Consider the following 21,487-nt stretch of genomic DNA (forward strand, 5'->3'; position numbering starts at 1 on the left):
AGTCACTCCAGTTCCACAGAAGCTGGACTGTAGCAGCCTGGAAGAATGAGGAGACAAAGAGGATAACAGCTTTTTATATTCACCCCAGTGACTGCCAAATGGAGAGAATCAGTGCACTCTGCCAAAGCAGCAAGAGGCTGCAGAAAGAAGTCAGAATCAGGAAGTGATTATTGCAATGCCAGACTACAGTTTCTAGACTCACCTGGCACTGCGATCCTTCCTAAGTTGCCTGGCAGCAGGATAATGAAAATGCAAGATATTTCAAAGAAACACAGAAACCTACTGGGTCAGCAACACAGAAAAAAAGTAGAGGAGAGAGGAAAAAAAAGGTGGTAGTGTGACAGAGACAGAGGAAATCACACCACTAATTGTTATATGCTCCCAAGTAGAGAAAGACAATGCCACGCTTTTCCACTTTCAGTTCCTCCTTGGATAAGATCCGAGTACTTCAAACCATCTGTTTTCTGTTACACCCCAGATGTGTCCCCCAGCTCCTCAGGTCTCTCCCTCTCACCCTGCCCTTCTCTGTTCAGGCAATCTTGGCCAGCCATTTCTCAAGGTCCTCGAAGTCAGCGTCTCCTTCCTCTCCCTTGCTGCCACGAGCACTGCACTCCACAAACTCCACCTTCATGGGCAGCTGAGAGAAATCAAAGTCCTTGCCTTTCTTCCCCAGCTGAGCAGGGCCACCAGTGGCTGAGGCATCCAGACTGGTGGGGGCTGCAGAGCGGGTCACTCTTAAGGTGTTACTGCAGAAAGAGAAAGAAAGGAGATCAGCAACTGTGAAACAGCAAAATGACACCTACATCATAACCCCTGAGATGCTTTGGTTTAAAACATTTGCAACACCAGGGACAGAAGGCCCCAGAGGCACACCCATGTCTCTGCCCCATGAGGCACAGGCAGGGACAAGCACTTTGTCTGCTTGTATACAGCTGCTGCAAGGCATAATTGAGAGAGGTTCAAGAGAGCAACACAGACAGGAGGACCCTCAAGGAGAGACTTCTTGAACAGGTTTGGCTCTGCAAGAAACAACCAGAGTCAGGCAACAACGTCCTGCTGTGCATTTTCCCAGTATTCCCATGACAGACACCTGGAGACAGACGTGGTGACAACTGATCAGATGGATGCTGCAGTAGAAAGAACACAAGGCTGACTAACAGAGCCAATAGATACGTTTGTATGGACACTTCCTGGGAATTTAATGCATTTTCCTCCATGCTCTGAGCTAACAGAGCCACCCCAAAGTCTCTGGTTATGAGAGAAAGCAGAAACACAACAGTAAGTCCCTCCTTACTCTAGCAGCAGAATCCCTTTGAACAGCCCCACCATCTTTGCACAAATATATCTTATCTCTCAGTGTAATCAGTGTGCTGAGAGCATATCCTGATACAAACTAAGCAGATTAAAGGGATAATCAGAGGAGCAGAGTCACTCTGCTTTTACTGAGCTGAATGTAAGCACATTCACCCTCAGGTCTGAAACCTCCTCAGCAACAATAGGGCTGATACAAACAGGAATCTAAAGGCACTGCTGACAATATTAGACTTCATTGAGGATATTAAAGGGAAGGAAAAAAAAAAGTCACAAATTCTAGTTGCAATGGATTAGGGAAATACAGGGATCCAAGATCAAACCATGCCAGAAGAGAAAACACCTCCTTGCATGACATGTCATCAGAGCACTGAGGCAGCTGGATCCAAAGGCTTTCCCAGGCCATGCCCCCAAGGATAAATGAGGCTGGACACCAGGCTGCAGCCTACACAGTCCTAGGGCTTTCAATTCCCTGCCCTCCAGGCTGAGGGTGGCTGTCACACGGCACACGTCCCTTGTGAAACACAGCACTCTGAGTGGGAAGGGCTAACACAAGGATGTGCTGCTGTTCAACTCTTCAGCCATATGTGACTTCCAAAAATGACCGTGGGTTTGGTGAAAGAAGCAGAACTTCTAAAGGCAGAGGCACTTTCCATCAGCAGGGAACAAACCCAGACTGTGAGAGCTCCTTGTCTGACTGCAGGTGCCAAAAGCTAAAAGGCTGTTTAGCCCACAGTGCTTAAATCTGCACTGTTTTGCTGGGTTAACTGGGCAAAGAGGCACCCACGACATCAGAGATCACAGAGCTTCACCCCAACATCATCTAAATGTGTCAAACACTTCTGGGGTCTGAGAAATGGATTGAGTCTCCCCAGTGCTCCACTGTGCAGTGCCTGATCAAGGACCCCAGGATGCAACACTGCTGCTGTTCCTGCCCTTCACCTTGTGGCAGCATCTCAGCAACCTGCCACCCACAAGGAAGGAAGAAAAACCTCACTGTTCTCACTCAGAGGTCCTGCTCCCACAAAGTTCAAACTAGAGGCAGCATGAGGACAAACAATAGCCTGAGAGGCACTGCAGTCTGACTGCCTCCAGTGTCCCAAAAGGTAAGCTAGAGAAGTCAAGTTGCATCAGGCACTGATGCAAACAGCAATCTCTACCTAGGACTTTGCCTCACAGAAGGATAGGTCAGGTATTTTGCAGTAAAGAAACAACAGTACAAATCACCCTGCTGCCACCTCGTGGCGCAAGAGACCAGCAACACCACAGCTGCATCCCAGGAACACTCACTCGGTTGGGGTCCTAAGAGCTACAAAGGAATCACGGCTTTTAGGAAAGGACTGAGGCATTGATTCCCACTCTACAGCTTCTAGGAAGCAATACATTACCTATCTTGTTTCTTTGTCAAGCTAGGAACATTACTAGATCTCAGTGCCTTAGCAAGAACAGTCTTCTCTTGTCCTGACTACACCTACACAAACAAAACAGACTTCTCTTTTTCTTCAGTGAACACAGATGTGCTCAAAGGACTCACTGAACACTGGCAGAGGAGACAGAAAGGAGAAGGCAGAAGAAGCTCAGAGGAATTAAGATCCAGTCTCACACTTACAGCTCTTTCTCCAGCTGCTGTTGGATAAGTTTTGCAGATTTTGCCATTGTGATATCTAGAGAGAAAACAAAAAAGGAAACAATGAGCTCTTTGGTTTTATGTCAGAATCTGCTTCCTGCTCCTAAAGGTACAGCAAGGCTCACTCATACCAAAAAACTAAGAAAACCAAACCCGACGCTTGAAGGTTTCAGATTGTCCTACAGGGATCCACATCTCTGCAGGAAATGCTGTAGAGATCTGCCTCTTAAGCCTGTCTAAAGAACTCTAGCTCTCCAAGCAGTGCTTTCCTGAAGAGCTATTTGACATAAGAATTCTTCCACTGGCTGCTAGGAATGTCCTTGCTGAGTACTCCGAGTCTGCAACTTATTTCCTGCCTTCATTTTGCAGGAATCCCAACCCTTGAGAAATTCATCACGTGTGGCATTAACCCTAAAAATCATCTGAGGACTGAATCACCACTCCCACCAGCAGGGAGATGCCCAATACCTTGTTTATTGCAAGCAATCAGCAGTGCAGGTGCATTTTTGAGCACAGTGCTGTCGATCAGGACCTGGTAAAGGAACTCTGCCACATCTTTCACCTCCCTCTGGAAGGCTACGCTGTCCACCACAAACACGATGGCCCTGGAGGAGAAAAGGAACACGTGCTGGACATGGACCTCCATAAAGCAGGTTAGCACACAGGGACTGAAACACATCCTGTACAGATATCCAGGAGGAATGTTGCTCTTCTCTGTCTCAAAGACATACCATGTGCCCTAAGCCTCCCCACTGCTTTTACTGTGCCTCCTAGAGCAGTATGGAGTTAGGCAAGAACGCTACATCCTGGCACCCCAAGGCTGTGCTCTGACTCTCAGAGCACACACAGCACGACTCCTGCCCAGCTCACTGCACCCTCACGTTTCTCATCCCTGCTACTAACACCACCTGGCCCCACCACCACCTCTGTCCACCTCCACGTTACCTGGCTGCAGCCTTGAACCTCTCCAAGAACTGAAGCCGCAAGCTCTCATGGCCTGGGAGGTCGATTAAAGTCACATTAGTGCCCTGGGAACAGAAGTGAGGGGGTGTTAACAACACTTACTCCAGGAACACTGGCAACCACACCCTGCAGAAAACCAATCTGGGTGCTGCAGATTCCAGTTAGCTCCTGCCAGGGCAGAAGCACACGAGTGATTCCCACGCAGGACAGAAGTGTGTAACCCACCCCAGGGTGCAGAGACTGCCCCCCCAAATTCTGACAGACAAAAGAAATGCTGAAGAACCATTCATGGCCAGGACTCCGTAAGGATGGCCAACATCAGCAAACCACACAGCAGAGCTGACAGAACAGAGCACAGCCACAGAGAAAAGAACATGGTTGACCCACTGCTCTCCTCTCTGTGACTACCAACCATGTCACAGCGTGAGTGACAAATGTTTGTGAGTTCCTTGGCCATGACAGCAGCAGATTTGCTCTGTCTCTGTTGGTAGTATACCTCTGCACAGCAAAACCACAAACTCCTGTTCTGCAAGTCCCTGATGCAGAGTAAAAACCCCAGAATCTCTGAATCAAAACAGCTATTCACACGCAAAATCTCCCCAGCTGCAAGTCAACCTAAACACTGCAAACTTTGCTAGGAACAACACAAAAACAGCCTTGCAAGATGCTTTCTGAATTAAAAGCAGCAAATGTTTCTCTTCCCAGTGGCAGCCAGCCTAACAAAACAGTGATGTTAAAGAGAGCAAACGCCTCCCACGGGCTCCTAATCAAGATGTAGCCACTGAGAGCCACATCAGCATTCTCAAGATAACACTGTTGGTATTGAGAGGGGAGAGAATGCTTCATAAAATCCTGTCTTCTTGGTTGCTTTTGTGTTTTAACAGAAACTTGAAACCAGAAAAGCAGCAGCCTGTCACACCTCTCCCTCAAAATATATCTCCTGTCTGCTAAGTTCCTTGAGACACTAAAAATGAACTCTGCAGTCCTGACTGTTTTCAATCTCTTGCTATTACTATCGTTAATAAAGACTGCCAGAGAAAAGGCAGAAAAGCATCCTCTGCTTTCAGTTTACCAGCCAACACCATGCTGCCACCTCGTGCTTCACTGCCACGTGTGCACCCGGCAAGAAACAGAAATGCTTCTGAGACTGAAGAGTCGATCGGAAAGCAAAAATAACCCAGGACCTGAAAGTAACCAAACCCTCCTGGAGACCCATGAAGCTCTGCTGGAGACTCTTTGTAAGCTGCAAAACATTCTGGTCAGATTTTCCTGGGCGCAATTGAAATTACTGTCAAGTAACTGAACTGGATACAACAGAAAAAGTTCTTTTGCAAGCCTACTTTCCACTGCAAGTCAGATACTGTACCCTGAATCTTTCACTCGGCTTTAATGTTAACTTCTTCTCCTCTTGCAAAAAAAAAAAAAAGAAAGAAATCAAAATAAACCCCAGCAGACATGGAGCCCGTACTACCTCCCAACCTGAACACTAACAGAAAGCTGCATCCCAGGGGCCAAGCAAGGGCTGCTTCCCAGCTGGGAGCCCGCAAAGCACGAGGGGCACGAGTGCACTGGGAGCCTCAGCACAGAAAGCCAGCGGCACCCAACAGCCGGAGCACTGCTCGCAGCCGCCTGCTCACCTTGTCGCTGCTCACTCTGTAAACGGCAGAGCTGTCGGTGATCGAGGTCTGCGTATCTCGGTACCTGCCCGTCAGCAGCTGCGTGGGGGAAAACAATACAACCAATAAAGCCAAACCACTGCGCACTGGGGGTCGCGAACCGAGCCGAACTGCGCTCTCACCCGGGCGAACAGCAGCGTCTTCCCCGCGTCGCAGAGGCCCAGCAGCAGCACGGCCCTGCGGCTGCTCCGTGCGCCCTGCGCGAACCTCCAGAGCACTGCGGGAGAGAGGAGAAAGCGCCTGAGCCCCCGCCGCCTCCCGCTGCCGCCTTCCCCCGGCCGGGCCGCGACTCACGGAGCGTCAAGGCGACGACGAGCAGCGCCAGGAGGACGGACAGAGCGGCAGGGCCGGGTGCCTGCAGCTCCCGCCGCAGCGTGTCCAGGTACGGCTCCGCGGCGCCCGCCATCACTGCCCGCGCGCACACGTCCGCGCTGCTCCGCTTCCGGCCGCGCGGCGCCACACTTCCGGATGCGTCACGCTACTTCCGGATGCGTCACGCTACTTCCGGATGCGTCACGCTACTTCCGGATGCGTCACGCTACTTCCGAATGCGTCACGCTACTTCCGGCTCCTCCCCGCGGCGCGGGTGCTGGGAGTTGTGGTCCCTGAGCTCTGCTCCGTGTGACGGCGGCAGCGCCCGAGGGAGCGGCGTGGGGCTGGGATGGGGGAGGGGCGGCTGCGGGGCAGGGGTGGGTTCTGCCCCACAGAACGCGGTGGGAGCGCTGGGACACCGCTCTGAGACGCTGGGTTTGGGAGATGCGGTGTGGGGTTGATGATCCCTGTGTGTCTGACTCAGGATATCCTGTGACCCTGTAACTCTTCTCTGCTGTATATACTGCATTTTAAAGAGTACTGCGTGCTGGAAATAACTGCTCCTGCACCATTCACGTCGCAGCAGTTGAGACATGAGATGGAGTGATTTCCCTTGACGCTTTCCTGTATTTTTGTGGGCTTTTTGTTGTTGGTTTCCACCTTTCTACTTCCCTCATACGAACACCCTACCTCTTCCCCATATCCCAACCACAGCTGTTGACTGCTGGGGAGACAACGGGATAATCTGGGTGAAGCAAAAGCACAGATAACACGAGACATCTGTTAATTGGGCTCTAGGGCGTACTCGGTCCATTTTGCTTTGGAAAATCTTGAATGGCATTTCGCTAATGGGCAGCAGGAACCTCTAATGGCAGTAGCCAAGTTGGTGTCTGGCACTGGCCTGCAGCAAAGGGTGCTGGGGGAGGAATGTGCTTAGTGACTATTCTGTAAAACCTCAGGAAACCCATTTAGGTGTTGAACTTTTATTTCTTGCTGTGGCAGTAGCAGAGAAGCCACATTCAGAGTGGTGAGGAAGGGCAGAGGAAGCAGCAATGGCAGAGGGCCCACTGCACATCAGTCTTCTGTGCAGAGGGCACGAGAGGAGTCATGGCGTGAAGTTTCCTCCCCCTTCAAAAAGGGCCCTTCTCTCCCCTTACTTGTCCTCAAGGAAGGTGCACACCTGGAGAAGATCTGAAAAGGAAAAGGGCAAGAAGGTCAGCCCTTGTACTGAAACAGACAACACAGCGCACTGCTGTCCCACCAGCACGCACCCAACCATGCCAACACTATCACGGCACAGAAAACACGTCCAGCATCCCACCAGAAGTGTGCCTTAATCACAGATGACAGAGTGCTCACTAATGGGACAGGGTGGGTTATTATACCACTTCTCAGATTGCTTCTCTTCTAAAGGCAAGTAAAAATCTTTAATTCTCATTAATGTCAATGCAACGTACTTCCAATCTGGCCTCAGTTAGCTCAAGAAACTAGGAAAAGTATAAAGACAGCTTCATGAGTTATCCTTTTTTCTTTTAAGAAATAAAATGGGCAGCAACAGGAGTAACTGCCAGAGTCTAAGCACTGCAATTGAGTGACTTTTTTTCTGAGGCTGTTACTTTTACCTGATGGGCTGCAGGAATTGATGCTGGAAATTGTGGTATAGTATTTCTCTCCAAGGAACTCCTTGTATGTTGTTCCTTGGCGGACTTTAAACAGGCACTTGGTTAAGTCTTTAAACAGAAGATCTTTGGCGTGAGACTCAAACATCATGAATTTGCTTTTCTCACTTCCATGTACTCCAAACCGTTCCTGAAATAAAGTCATGAAGAGGTAAGTGTATGTAAAAAGTAGATAGAGAAAGCAAGATTCAGCATGTACAGGCCTCTCAGAAGTAGTTCTTCACTTCACTGTCGTGGGTAGCCATTCTACCTGCCTGTAGGATCATGGAGGGATGGAGGAAGGGGGAGGTTAAGGGATCAGGCTCCAACCATGTATCTGTAAGTCAAAATCTTCCACATTTTGCTGACTTGGTGCTGACTGCTCTAAAAATATCAACACACTACGTAAAAGCCAGCCCTGCTGAGTTCCTTCTGCTCTCAGCACCACCAACCTCTTGTCTCTCCAGCAGGTCACGGATTTTGCTTGCTTTCTCTGGGCGCACGACCACGGCATGAGTAGGAACTTCAGCCAGGTTGCATTCCCTGTAATCCATGACATTTGCCCGTCTCCCATCAGTGCACAGCAACTCAAAGTCGTCCATTTGCAGATCTTTGGCCCATTCATCTTTGTTTCTGCCTATGAAGAGAATTGATTTGGCAGTTCAGAGATCACAGAATGGCAGGGCTTGGAAGGGAGCTCTAGAGATCATCGAGTCCAACCCCCCTGCCAAAGCAGCTCCCAGCCCAGGTTGCATAGGTTGTTCAGGACCCTGAGTGGGTCTTGAACATCTCCAGAGAAGGAGACTCCACCACCTCTCTGAGCAGCTCCAGTGCTCCGTCACTGCACACACAAAGATCTTGTGCAACAGAAGCCATCACCCTGCTCTGATGTGCACTGAGCCTTGGATGCTCTGCGTGTACTGCAGGGGACATGAGTAAAACTCAGGCACAGTGAGTGGGCTGAATCAGACTCTCAGGGTGGGCTGGGATGTTGTTGCATATTTTCTCATGCATTTTTTTTCCCCACAAGCTTTGAAAACTTTAACCACTGCTTTCGGAAATGGGACCTGCACTTTTCAGGTGAGGAGTTAGGATAGTCTGCAGTGGTGCTGAGGCAGGCGGCTGTGGCTAACAGACCGCTGGAATAAACACATATCCCAAAGGAATGCATTGGGAACAAAGGGAATGCAGATTGGAGGAGGCAGCCCACCAAGCCCCATGTGTAGGATAACCACGTACCACCAGTATTTTCCTCGACAATGGAATGCTTAATAAAGGCCACATCACCCTTCTCAACCAGACACCTGCGGAGTACAAACAGAGGAGGTGATGGGGGTGCCAGAGCCAGCCCTGTCCCGCAGATTTGATTCAGACCAATATCTTATATTGTGAAATTAATCTCAAAAGCCAGCTGGGGCAGGGCTCCCTGCCATGAATATCTGAAACATGCCCACGTAACAGGTTCTGGAAAACAACATGAATCCTTTCCTTCCCACATGATGAGCAGCCCTTTTGTTTTGTCATTAGAAAATTCTCGCCAGGTTCAGAATTCGTGCTGCACGTTTCAGTAGCCATGTAAATGGCAAACTTGCACCAAAATGACTCCATCCCTGCAGCAGGGTCTCGTTGCTACTAGGTGCAACTGAAACAAGATTCATTCTCTCTCTAAATTCGTGCCCAATCTGAATGACCTAGACTTGAGCTGTTACTGTGTGAGCATACGGGAGACAGCACCAGAGCTGACCTCTGCCCCCTTCTCTATTTAGGGGGCTGAGCACCAGGTGAGCATAACTCCCACCTACCGTAAAGCTCCGGTATAGCCGAAGTATTTCTCGTGGCTGCTGGTGACACACTTCTCCGGTGGGATTCCCCCTGAGCCCTCGCACAGCTCGCAGAGGCGGGAGTCAGGAGGGGATCCAGGAGCACAGCCCTTGCTGAAGTATTCATCTGAGGGCAGGGATAAGAGAAATTTGCTTTTCCTACTATGAAAAATTGGGATTTCATTTTGCAATACGTTATGGGCAAGCACAATGTGTTTGGCAGCAATATGAGAGCTCAGGGGGAGCAAGGGACCATAGAAAACGCAGCAAGGACTCTGGAGAGGCTGTGTAAAATTTACTAACACCACTAGGTCCTTGAGGTTACATTTCCCATTAATAATTATATGTTTATTTTTCCTTTGTTCTTAATTTCACATTATTTTTGTTGGGCTGTAATTCTCACTGATCCAAAGTTGGACGTTGAAGTTGAGCTGCAGACTTTTAACCCACTGTTCTCAAGGGAGTCAGATCAGCCCCTTGAAGCATCTTGGATTGAAATCAGCCTCTGTTCCTTGCTCCCAGCCCTTCCAGGACTCTTAAATCCATCCTTCACCCCCACCCTGTGCTTTGCACAAGGAGCAGCCTGTCCTCCCAGCTCAGGGAAGGGGAGAGATGTGAAAAGAAAGCAAAGCTCCCAAAGCAGCTGATGTGCTGCATCCTACTTGCAGGGAGTCACCAACAGCCTGAAACTTCACTCAGTGAAGTCTAAAGTAACAGACTCATTTCATTTTCCATCTCCAATTGGAGGATGCATGGCAAAACGCTTTTCCTCATGGATTTCCATCTCAGAGAAGCAGCTGCATGACCTGACTCACCAAAATTGCAGCTCCCTGTTTTGTTGTGAATCAAGCCCATGGGGACGTTCCAGCCAGCAGTTCTCCCCACAGCAGTGTGGCACGACTTCTTGCCCTTCAGATTGTTCCAGGTGATGTCAGTGCCTTTCTTCACGACAGCCACAGCAAAGTACGATGCTTTTGAAGGAAAGATGGAGGAGAATTAAGGCCTGACCCCAGAGTCCCACTGCACTCCTTAGCAGAACGTCGGCAGAGGGCATCTACGCGCAGCACAGCAGAAATATTTTGTGCTTATTAAGGACTGGCCATGCAGCAACAAGAGAATGGTTTGCAGATGTGACGCATCTACTCCCACAGCACTCCTGGGAACTTACTATCCCCATCGCTTTTCCTCCACTAATACTCTGGCACTTGGGTCTGCAAGAAGGCTGTAGCAAGATATGTAATTATATAATGCGTGCCTCCCAGATTCATATTCATCCTGTAGCAAAGGATGAAATCTTCCCTCTTCTTGGTTTCTATTTCTCTAAAAAGCAATTCCCTGAGGCTTTAGCCCAGACCCCCTTCCCCTTCTGCGGCCCTGGCTACGTCATGCTGTGGCCATGTTCCAGAGAGCCACAACTTCACACAAACCTCTGCAGCTGCCGGATGCTTTGCTTTGATCAGCAGACCCAAAACTTCCATGTGAGTGCTAATTTATCACCCAGATTTTTAACATCAACATTGCACACAGTGGCTCTCACAAGACTCTGTGTACAGGCTGGCCATGTACTCTCAACTCATGACTGCACGTGTATTTTTCCACTTCTATCCAAAAGGACTATTTCCTGCTCCTCTGTTGGGAGTAATTACCTGCTTGTCCTTCTGTTTTGCAATGGCTTTCATCTGTGGGAGGGAAGAAGAAGATGTTAGATAAAAGAAAAGACAAATCCAAAAGTGAATCAAGCTCACTAACTGCTCAGGTGGCTGTTTGAGGCAGTATCAAGTGCATCAACAGAACAAAGAGCAGCTGGGATGCAGCACTAAGGCTGCTTTCTGGATTTCAGAATACAAGCAGTGCTTTTGCATCACCCCCTTTCCTCCTGCAGGGCTGCACTCACCGTCGTATCGTTCTGCCATCACTGGCACCAGGCCACAGACACCAGCAGTGTAGACCAGACCTCCATCAAGGGTAACAGCATCTGCTTCACCTTTCTGCAGCAAAAACCACACAGCGATGAAATGAAACTGTATTTCCCCCCAAATGACACTGTATTTCCCCGGAACAGCCCCTTTCAGAAACTGGATCATAAAAGAAGCAGTTGGTGGGAGGAAGACAGGTTGGGGGCAACGGGCCCGAGAAGCCATTCTTAGCGTACGGACAGATGAGTTCTGCCTGATGTGATGAGAGGGAGAACTTTGGAGGACTTGCCAGGCCCAACCCATCAGACTATATCTCCACTTAGCAGAGACAAGGCATTAGGGTCCTGCTGGGTGGCATCCTCTGGGACAGGGATGTGTTTGCTGCAAGAGATTTCCCTGGTGGGATCCTGCAGCCCTATTTGATTTTCGTTCAGGGCACAACTGACCCAAGCAAGTCAGTTTAAAAAAAAGCTTTCTCAACTAGTTCTTTTTCTTTAATGCTTTGTCCAATGCAACCATTTCATTTTCTCGCTCACTTCTTTTTATATTTTACCATAGTTACCTTTCTTCTCCAGATAAAATGTTGCTTCTCACCAGAAAATGACTTTTTAATTGGGAGACACCAAAGAACACTGTCTAAATGTTTTTCAGAAATGTGAATCCCTGAAAAGCCCCTCAAGCCTTTTCCCCATGATGAGGTTGGTTTCTGCCTGCTGGTGTGGGGCAGACTCCCGCCCCACACCTATTCCCAGGCTGAAAAGGACAATGCCATTCTCCATCTGAAAGGAACCAAGGCAGAAGGAAAGGAAAAAAGCCATACCATGATCTTAATGATGCAGTCCTTTGTCTCATCTACCACAGTGCACTCCACGTCGCCGTTGCTCACCACACTCCAGCGGTCACACTTGCTCTTCTCATCCTTGCCTACTGCACACCACTGGATCCTGTTTTCTCTGGGGCTGGGAGTCAGCTGATCTGTAAGACCATCGAGGAAGAAATAATAAGGCCAGAGCTCTGCAAAACCACAGATCAGGTGGGTTTGGGGGTGGAGATGGGCTCTGCCATGAAACCCTCAGTGCACAGGAACAAGAGGATCTGACCTCAGAGCCTCAAGATGGGGACCAGAGATGGAGAAGCACAACCTAGCTATGTTTCTGTGAATCAGCATTTGAATAACCTGTTCTGATGCTATGTGAAGTCCATCCACCTCCTCCCTCAAATGCCAAAGTGGCTGATCTTAGAGGTCTCTGGCAAACTATGAATTGCAAGTGGCTTTTGGAGGTCATTTGCGGACCCTATGACTCAGAAAACCAGGTTGGAAATGTGCAATGAATCCAGATGGAAGCAAAGCGTCCTGCTGCTCCCACATGGTCAATTCTGGACTTGATGTCTTGGGACGTTCCTTCTGATTCTGTACTCCTACATCCCAGAAACAGCTATTCTGAGCATGCCAGTTCCCTACCACCCACAAAGCCAACACCTTTCACAGGGAATACCTCACGCAGAACGCTCTCTAGACTTGAAAAAGCCATATTCATTTCTCTAGATGTGCTTGCTGATTATGTCCCTCCCACACAGCTCACTCTGATGTGCATGCGTCCCTCAGGCCATGCCCACCTTTCCTCAGGCTCTGGATGGCACTGTAATACTCGTAGCCCAGGTAGAGCTGGGTATCCATCAGCGAGGGGATGCGCTTCAGCATTATGGCAGAGTCTTTGAAAAGCAAGTCTTTGAGGACTGGTTCTTTCTTTCCGGGTGGCCCAAAGAGGTGGAAGTTACTTTTTGTGTCCACGCCGAAGTCACTCTGCCAGGGGAGAAAAAGAATCAGCAAACAGCACTGCGGAGCACGTGGAAAGTGGGAAAGAGCAAGCAAAACCAGTGGGCAGGGGAGGGGGTGGTAGGGGAAGGAAAGCAGAGCTGGAGAATACCTGTGCTTTTGAGAGGAAGTTCCAGATATCTTCAACCTTGCTGTCATCCCGAGCCACAACAGCATGAGCAGCCACTCTGGCCCAGTGACAATTCTTGTAGCTGTCCACAGGCTGCCGGGTGCCATCCAGGCACAGCAGCTCGTACTCATCCTTATGATCTGGGGCATTTTCTGGAGGGAGGGGAGAATCATGAGTTGCATCTCCATAAAAACACACAAATACACACACAAAAGGCACGGATGGAGGCTGCACAGACTTTTCCAGACTGACAGAGCCCAGAGCATTTGCTGTGGCAGTGTTATAGCTGGCTCTGTAATGTGGCACCAAGAGTAATACTTCTGAATTTAAACCCAGCAGGTTTTCCTTCTCCAAAGAAGAATCCCAAACAGACCTCACCTCAATCATGTTTTCTAGCAATTAGCATGAGTTAGTAATACATCCAGTGGGTCAAATATGAACAGACTGGAGGTTTTGAGCAAATGAAGGTTTGCCCAGTGCAGACTAATGCCAGGATGGAGTGGCAGCAAGAGGTTGGACAGGAAAGGGTAGAAACCAGTGATACGCAGGCCTACCTTGAACAGTTGTGTGCTTAACAAAAGCCACTTCTCCTTTGCCATCTTCCAGACACCTGTAGGTGGAGGGAGCAGAAGAGAGGTTAAAAAAAACACAAGCACACACTGTGGCTTCCTAGCTCCTGTTTCAGCAAATTGCTTTGGCAAGAGCTGCAATCATAGAGCAATAAGTAGTCATCCCAGAATAGCTATGCTGGCAGAGAAATAAATACAGTGGCAGAGAAGTATTCCTCAAGAAACCCAGTTAGTCCTAGCACAATGCTACTGCTGTGTACTCCTAAGTCTGTGCAAAGCAGAACAGCTGAGCTCCCTCTCTCATGTTAATGCCTGCCAGTCATTACTAATTGGATTGCTAATTACCAGCAGTCCCAGCTGTTCTGTAAATTCAGACCCTGGTTACAACACAACAGTGCCTGTCATAGTGGAAAGAAAAGCATTCACTCACTGGAAAGCTCCAGAATATCCAGAATAAGGTGCGTTGCGGGCACACTTGTTCTCGGGGGTCCCCTTGCACTGACGGCACAGTTTTGGCTCCGTGGTGGCACCGGGCACACAGCTGGCAGAGAAAAATTTGGCCACCGCTGCGGATGAGAAACACACAGCAGTTATCTTAAAACTCACTTCCACAAGGATCTGGGAGGGTTTGGGGGAAAGACATCCATGAAATGGCTCACTGCTCTGTGAGCTGCCTCTGAACTTCTGCAGAAGATCCAGCAACACTGCTTTCAGCCTAACACCCCTCTCCCCCCCCCTCCCAGCCCATTTCTCAGCCCATTGGCCTGCATGTAGCCCATTTCTCTTGCTTTACCTTGCTCGACTGAGCCTGAGTCTATGCCTTCCCACTCGATGTTCCCCCGGCGGATCAGCGTCCCGATGGGGATGTTCCAGCCCGCAGACCTGCCCAGCCCCGTGTGGCATGACGTCTTGCCTCGCAAATCATTCACGGTGAATCCGGTCCCTTTCTTCACAACAGCCACGGCGTAGTAGCTGGTTGTGGAGCCTGCAGTGGAGGAAGGGAGGAGAAAACAATGAAAAAACAGGAATTGGTAACATTTCACATCCTAGCGAAGCCCCGGGTTCGGAGAAGGAAGGGTTGCACTTCCACGTAACGCTCATGGTTGGCCCATGTTCCAATGTCGAACCAGCGCTGCACATTGCAACATATAACCAAGAGCAAGTGGCCTGAAAATGCTATCACATGCAAAATGCACATGCACTAGGCTGTAAGAACTCAACAGTTCTTTCATCAGCTCTTTGGTAGGTCTTGCCGCCCACTAAAGCAAGCACATTATCCTTGCAAGACTAAAGTTTCATATTTAGCCTTTAAAATGACACCAACTCCATCACGTTACACATTAATGAAGTGTACAAACAGGCTGAACTCCAGAGCAGAGGTCAAAAGGGATTGGGGGCTGTGGATGTGTGGCATCGCTCAAGGTGATAAGGGCAGAAACAGAGAAACAACAAGGGAGGAAGGACAGCGCAGGGAGTGGGAAGGGATGGAGCAACAGGGCTAACTCTTATCAGACAGGATTGTGCCAGAACTCTTTTATGCCTCTCTACACTATTCCTGGGCATTTTTGCTACCTCCATTGAACTTAAAAGCCCCATGTGAAAACGTACCTTCAGCTTGTTCGTGAACCTCAGCAGCAATGGGCTTCAGCTTGTATGGGGCAAGGCCTGCCTCAAACACTAGACCGCCGTCCAAGCTAATGGCATCTGCCTCATTATTCTAAACAACAAGAGAGTTCAATCAGTTGGATATTAGGAAAAACAACTTCTCAGACGAGGCAGTGAGGTGTTGGCACAGGCTGCCCAGCGTGGGGTCAGCGTCCCTGGAGGTGCAGAAGAGCCATGGAGATGTGGCACTGAGGGATGTGGTCATTGGGCATGGTGGGGTGGGCTGGGGTTGGACAGGATGATCTTAGAGGTCTTATTTGATCTTAGTGAGGCTACGATTCCATGAGCCCTGTGGATGTGCCCTGCCCTACAGCAGGTGGTGACTGGAGGGAAGCCCCTTCCCCCGGGGATGCTGAGAGCCCCTCGAGGCACAGCTCAGGCCTTAGCAGCTCGCTCACCGCAATGGCTTTGATGCAGTCGAGGTACGTTGCTTTCCACACACAGGACAGTGTTATACTCTCCTGTTGCGTGAGGTCCTTTAGGTTGTTGCATTTCTTCTGTTCCTGAGGGGATATGGTGCACCATCTGACGACTGCATTGGAGGGAGCAGCGGAACAGGCAGCTGTGAGGAAAAGCATATCAATCAATCAATCAAAAAAAAATAGCCTCAGAAAGGAAGAAAGGCACCGGGGGAAGAAAGCAGCATCTCTGTCTCCTTGCAGTCATGGTGCTGGGGGAACAGCAGAACCCTGCACACCTCCAAAGGAGTGCTCCTTTGGGAGCACCTGTGTGACACAGCCCTGTGATCCCAGCAGCCTGAGCTCTCAGCAGCACCCAAGGGAGCAGGAGAACAAATCCAGCCGCTCCAGCTGAAATCAAACCCAAATACCTTGCAAAAGCAGAAAGAAAAGGCAGTCCCACTGAAGCAGCCTCTTCACAGATAACCCCAGGGGGGACAGCAGCATCCCCGCCAGCACACCCAGCGGCAGCAGTACCGTATCCTCTTCACACCACACAAACTCCTCTTCTAAGAGCCCCCCCAAGCAGTAATCACAGCTGACCGGCTGCTCTGGGAGACTGCATCAGAGCAGACCTCTGCTGAGCACAGACTTCTGTCCCCTTCAGCAATCTAAGCACTAGAAACACTGAAATCACACAGGTAAAATACAGATAAAATACACGAGTCTCATAGCAGTATGAGCAACCTGTGCCGCACGCTTCCCTTCAGCTGCACCTTGCCTTCTCCAGACCCTTGGTGGCACATTTTGTCCATCCTCTGGTTAACCCATGCTGTCTGCATTTTCCTTTCCACCTCCAAAACGTTCTCTATTATTGGCTTTCAGGAGGAGAACTCTGCCCACAGACACCTCCCTTCCTCCCACTCTGACTGAGGCCACAAGAGGAATTCTAAGCCCTAATTCCCACTGCTGTAAGCTATGATTTTCATGCTTTAGCTGCACTAAGCTGCCTTAACGTAATGCTGGCTGAGGCTGCCCTGGGTCCTCCTGGTGCCTGGTTCCACAAGGAGGTATGGCAGGGGGGTCTTGTGCTGGTCTCTTACCCCACACAGGGATGCTCTTCTCCAGTACTGCAACTGCTAGGGGAATTCTTGCCTCACCCCAAGCTGCTTCCTTAGGGTTCAGACCAGCATCCTTGTGTGCAGACACCCCAGAGCTGCCAACACAAGCACACCTGGCAGGTTCTCATTGCCTCTGCCTGGTCTGGCACACATCACAGCTCTGCAGAGCAGCTGATCCGGGTGGGAGAGCCTCCTGCAAGGCTGAGGTCCTCCGTTCCCCCCAGACACTGGCTTCGGTGGGCACTTACCCACTATCCCCAGGGACAGCACGGTGCAGAGGATGAACTTCATGCTGGGGCAGGGAGCTGGGTGCCGAAGAGGTGTTGGTCACAGACCGTCCCCTCCGGGTCTGTGATGGCTCCAGAGCCTCTTTCTCCCCCTTTTATAGAGGAGCAGCCCTGGCTGTGTTTGCAGAAGCAATGACCTAACGCTGTTTGTCCTTCCTTGTTTCTCAATAGCTCCCAAGTTGCCCCCCTCCCTAGCTCGGCCCATTTTTAGGAAGCCTTTCACTCTTTGGCACCAAAACCCTTCACAGCCAGGAGCCAGAGCAGGCAAGGTGCTCTTTGTTTTTACCAGGGGCTTCAAATGGAAAATTCCCAAGCTGTGACATGTAAGTTCCCCCGCAGGCTGCAGTGCTGCGGGAGGGGCTGTTTTCTTTGTCGTGGCTACCCCCTGCCTTGCACAGCCTAATTGCAGAAAGTCCCCGCTGAATCCAGTGCTGAGCTTCATGTGTTTGCCAGTAACTCTCTGCTGCTGTGCCCAACACCCTTTGGCTTGCTCTCTCCCTTGCACTCTCTTGGCAATGGCAGCAGTGTCCAAAGGCAGTAATGTCCCTCACAGATGGGCTGGCAGGTTCCTTGTGCAAGCAGAGGAAGCCAGCAGAACAGCAGGGCAACACAAGGGCAGCCTGCAGCCAGCAGGAAGCATTGCGCCTCATCTTCCTCAAGTTGTCATGAGGAACTTGGGAAGAAATGCTGAGATCAGGGCCCCTTTTTGTTTTTGTTTTTGTTTTCTGGGTGCCACTCCACACTGGAGCAAGGCAGGTGGCTTTGGGGGAGCTGGTCACGGTGTTGGGTCAAGGACATGGCTCCGCGTCCATGTCCCTGGGAAGAGGGCATCTGGTAGACCTTTCTCAGTGACCCATCCACCATGATCCTGCCTTACATGCCACTGTGGCTGCTGGAGGTGCCTCAGGGCAGCAGCATCTCTGGCAGTTCCCTCAACTTGGCTAGTGCCTACTTTGCATCCTTTCATCTCCTGCTTTCCCAGAAGAGCAACAATTCTCATGTCCAGAGCTCCTCCAAACACAGCACAAGAAAGAGGGAAACGATTCGCCCCACAGCGAGTCAGGGCCACTCCAAAACAGCCTTCCACCTTTTAAAAACTGGAATCTCCCATCCTCATTTGTTCTGTTGAGCTGGAGATCCTGATTTCACATGCCAAGTTGTTACGACACATTGGAAAGCTCAGGAAACGTAAAGGAGGACCTCAAACAACAGAGGAGCAGTTGCTGGAAAAGTTTGTATTGACTTGTTTTCTGCCCAGAGTCAGATAACCCACGGGGCATCTCCCAACCTTTTGGGATCCTCTGTAGGGGACACAGATGTCTCCAAGGCTCCCTTTCCAGAGGAGTGCTTCCCACCAAGGGAAGCCTTGATGCAAAGTGTTGGATGCCCTCCCTTGGGAGTCCACGAGGGATGAACCGAGGCACCCAACTTCTGCAGCCCTTCCACATGTTGAGTCTGAAGTCCTCTCTCTCACATAAACATAGGCATGTGGTTCAGCAGGTCCTAGTTACATGCACTCCTCAGTGCTTTGCTTGCACAGCTTTGTGCCAAAAGTGAGCTCTTCCCTTGTCTCCTATTAGGCCTATTCAGCTGAGATTAAACAGTGAGAACCAGTTCTTACTAATGATGAAAATTCTTGTTGTCTTCCAAGGCAGGGAGTCAGTGCTGAGGCTCATGCAAGCAGGGGCTGCTTGATCAGAAGGAGATCCAAGGCAGTGCATGTTGGACTCTAGCCTTGCTATTCGGGAAGTCTCAGGTTTTCTCCAGGATGTCTTCATAAGACACGCCGAGATATTATTGCAACAACACACATCCTGATGGTTCTGTTTTCAGAAAGAAGATGCTGCTAAAAATTGCACAAAAGATGAAGAAATACCAATTAACACACCCTCTGTCCAACTGCGGGCCACTGGCAACGCCCAAACACACGTCACCTTTGGGAGAACAACTGGGCTTGGCCCCAAGCTAAGTAACAACAATGGCAAAATAAAATCACACATTTCTACATCTCCACGTGGAAAAAATGATTCCTCTAACTCCATTTGGATATGCTGTGGTTTGCGGTTGAAGCCAGGTTGGAGTTCTGGCCATGTTCTAAGGAAGATGTTAGCAGTGATTGGGCTGGGGTCAAGCTGGAGCTGGCACGGTGAGATTGGCTGAGGGCAGAGGGCAACACGCATCAGTGCTTCAGGCTTATCTGTAGGGCTTGGCTTGTTTCCCTCTGGAAATGGCAATATCTAGTTTGCAGCTCAGCTGTGGCTGGAAACCTACCCATAACAAAGGTACCAACACGGTCAGCTGCAACGGCTGGGCTCAAGTTCCTGTCCTGTGCTGTCCCCAGGTCATGTCACAGCAGGTAAAGGCAAGCAGGGCAGCCTGGTGGGAAGGCACTTTTAGAGGATGGGATAGGATCATTAAGATTTGAAACCACCAACCCACCCTCACCGTGCCCACTGACCACATCCCTCAGTGCTACATCTCCACAGTTCTTGTTTTCTTTTCTTTTCCAGACCTCCCTCTCTGCTCCCTGCTGGTAGCCTGGGGGGGACAAGTGACACGGGCTGGCAGAGGTGCCCATCTCTAGAGGTAGGAGATGATGACATGTGGGAACCAGGGAGAAGTTGTCTGCAGGGTCAGCTTACCTGGCCAGCATTGATGGGGAATACCAGCTCCTCTGCCCCAGTGCTGAGACATCCCCTCAAAGTTGGAGCACCTGCTTGACACTCTCCAAGTCAGCACAGGGTTCCAGCAGGAGCTGGAAACCAGCACAGCAGTGCCAGCCCTTCCAGCATGTCTGTGCCCAGCAGTGACCAGGAGCAGCCTGGCTCTCCCTATGCATGACAGATGCCCTGAGAACATCCTGCAGTCCTTCCAGAAACATGCTCCCAACACCTCTCTGGACCCAGAGGCCACTTTCGAGGCCATGCTCCACCTCCAGTGTGGTTAGTTTATTTTCAGGAAATGCCATGAACCAGTTTCCCCACTGTTTAGGAGAAATGCTTGGTGTCAGGTTTGGGTTGTGTTGCAATACGCTGTTTTCTACCTGAGATGAGCCAAAACTGGCCAGTGGAGATCGGGAGCAGATGTCGCTTGAATCAATATTTACTTCTAAATATTGCTTAATTTCTAAACCACACACAGCAAACAAAGAGCCCTCTGTCCATTTTAAGCAGCTCTCTGTGGCTCAGAGCACTAAGCCCAGCCGTGGGCTGTAGCCTCTTGCCCAGAGCTGCTTACCGTGTCATACCACCACAGGTTTGCATTTTTGGCTGGGTGCTACTGCTGCCCTGACCAAGAGCTACCAGCAGCTCAACTCTTTCTGCCTTGCAAAGTATCTCTGCAGGACAGTGCCACAGCCCCATAATTCTAACCCCATAAACCTAACCCTATGCATGCTCTCCTGCCAGCAAATGCCCACAGGTGCAGCATTGGTGAGAATAAGCTTTTCCTAGTGGAGAAGCTGCCTGCTCTCAACCAAGCCTCCAGCAGTCCCCCAGCCCTGCAGCTGAGCTCAGCAGTGATTTGTGCTCTTGCTGCCAGGGGTCAATGCAAACCTCTCTTAGCCTCTCGGCTATGTAATTAGTGACATTCCTTCTAATGAAGGATTCCAGTTTGCTTGATTAACCCAAAGGTTAAAAGGGTTACCAGCAGCTCCGTGTAGCCTTGGGTGTTCGTGGTGGGGTTTGGGAAGGGAACATAGGAAGGCATGGTGGGATGATGATTCCTGCTGAAGACTGGAATGCATGAGGAGCTGCTGGAGCTCTGTTCATGCCTGCTTCCTGGGTATTTCCTAAAGACTGGTGGGAGCAAACCAGCAAATACTGATAATCAGGAAAGAAAGACTATCAGTGTCAGTAAGTACTACCAACATATGCATGTGGAGAGGTGCTGGGCCATCCTGGAGGAAGAGAACATAAGAGAAGGTGGTTAATTTCATAGAGACATGAAATGGCTGTGGTTGGAGTCGCCTCTGGATCCTTCTGGCCCAATCCTGACCTGGGCCACGTGGCTCAGGGTGCTCAGTACCATACTGTTTCCAGTGGAGTGGGGAGCTCACAAGGACATTCAGGTACAGGGCAGAAGGAGCAGGAGCACAGGCATTCCTCCATGAAGACAGAGCCCAGGCCACTGGCAGTGTCCGTGCAGGACAGGGGCAGAAGCAAAGTGGTGGCAGAGTGGATCACAGGACATCGCAGCAAGACTCAAGGTGCACCCAGA

General features: G+C 50.2%; 3 protein-coding genes across 3 annotated transcripts in view; 1 reads left to right on the plus strand and 2 right to left on the minus strand.

The window, feature by feature from the left end:
• SLCO2A1 (solute carrier organic anion transporter family member 2A1) overlaps positions 1–21,487 on the plus strand; it is a 196,856-nt gene that overhangs the window by 25,056 nt on the left and 150,313 nt on the right. The gene's annotated exons all lie outside the window — the stretch shown is intronic.
• The window catches only part of SRPRB (SRP receptor subunit beta), a 41,659-nt gene continuing 20,352 nt past the window's right edge, over positions 181–21,487 (minus strand). Inside the window, exons 2-8 of the mRNA XM_065747804.1 lie at positions 5,872–5,985; positions 5,700–5,794; positions 5,539–5,616; positions 3,884–3,966; positions 3,407–3,543; positions 2,921–2,975; positions 181–746 (exon numbers count right to left, since the gene is read on the minus strand). Of these exons, the coding sequence (XP_065603876.1) occupies positions 530–746; positions 2,921–2,975; positions 3,407–3,543; positions 3,884–3,966; positions 5,539–5,616; positions 5,700–5,794; positions 5,872–5,985 (779 nt within the window). The 3' untranslated portion in view covers positions 181–529. The remainder of the gene's footprint in view (positions 747–2,920; positions 2,976–3,406; positions 3,544–3,883; positions 3,967–5,538; positions 5,617–5,699; positions 5,795–5,871; positions 5,986–21,487) is intronic.
• TF (transferrin) lies at positions 6,857–17,338 on the minus strand. The gene is made up of 17 exons (XM_065747810.1): positions 17,231–17,338; positions 15,862–16,025; positions 15,407–15,515; positions 14,592–14,783; positions 14,229–14,364; positions 13,784–13,839; positions 13,212–13,381; positions 12,901–13,087; positions 12,104–12,258; positions 11,262–11,355; positions 11,014–11,046; positions 10,183–10,338; positions 9,350–9,494; positions 8,787–8,851; positions 8,000–8,184; positions 7,512–7,698; positions 6,857–7,080 (listed from the first exon to the last, which is right to left on the minus strand). The coding sequence occupies exons 1-17, from the start codon at positions 17,271–17,273 to the stop codon at positions 7,043–7,045; spliced, it is 2,115 nt and encodes a 704-aa protein (XP_065603882.1). The 5' UTR covers positions 17,274–17,338; the 3' UTR covers positions 6,857–7,042.

The sequence above is a fragment of the Cyrtonyx montezumae genome, unplaced genomic scaffold (genome assembly GCF_038088225.1).
Source record: "Cyrtonyx montezumae isolate F1298 unplaced genomic scaffold, pur_monq_1.0 scaffold_5, whole genome shotgun sequence".
NCBI classification, from domain to species: domain Eukaryota; kingdom Metazoa; phylum Chordata; class Aves; order Galliformes; family Odontophoridae; genus Cyrtonyx; species Cyrtonyx montezumae.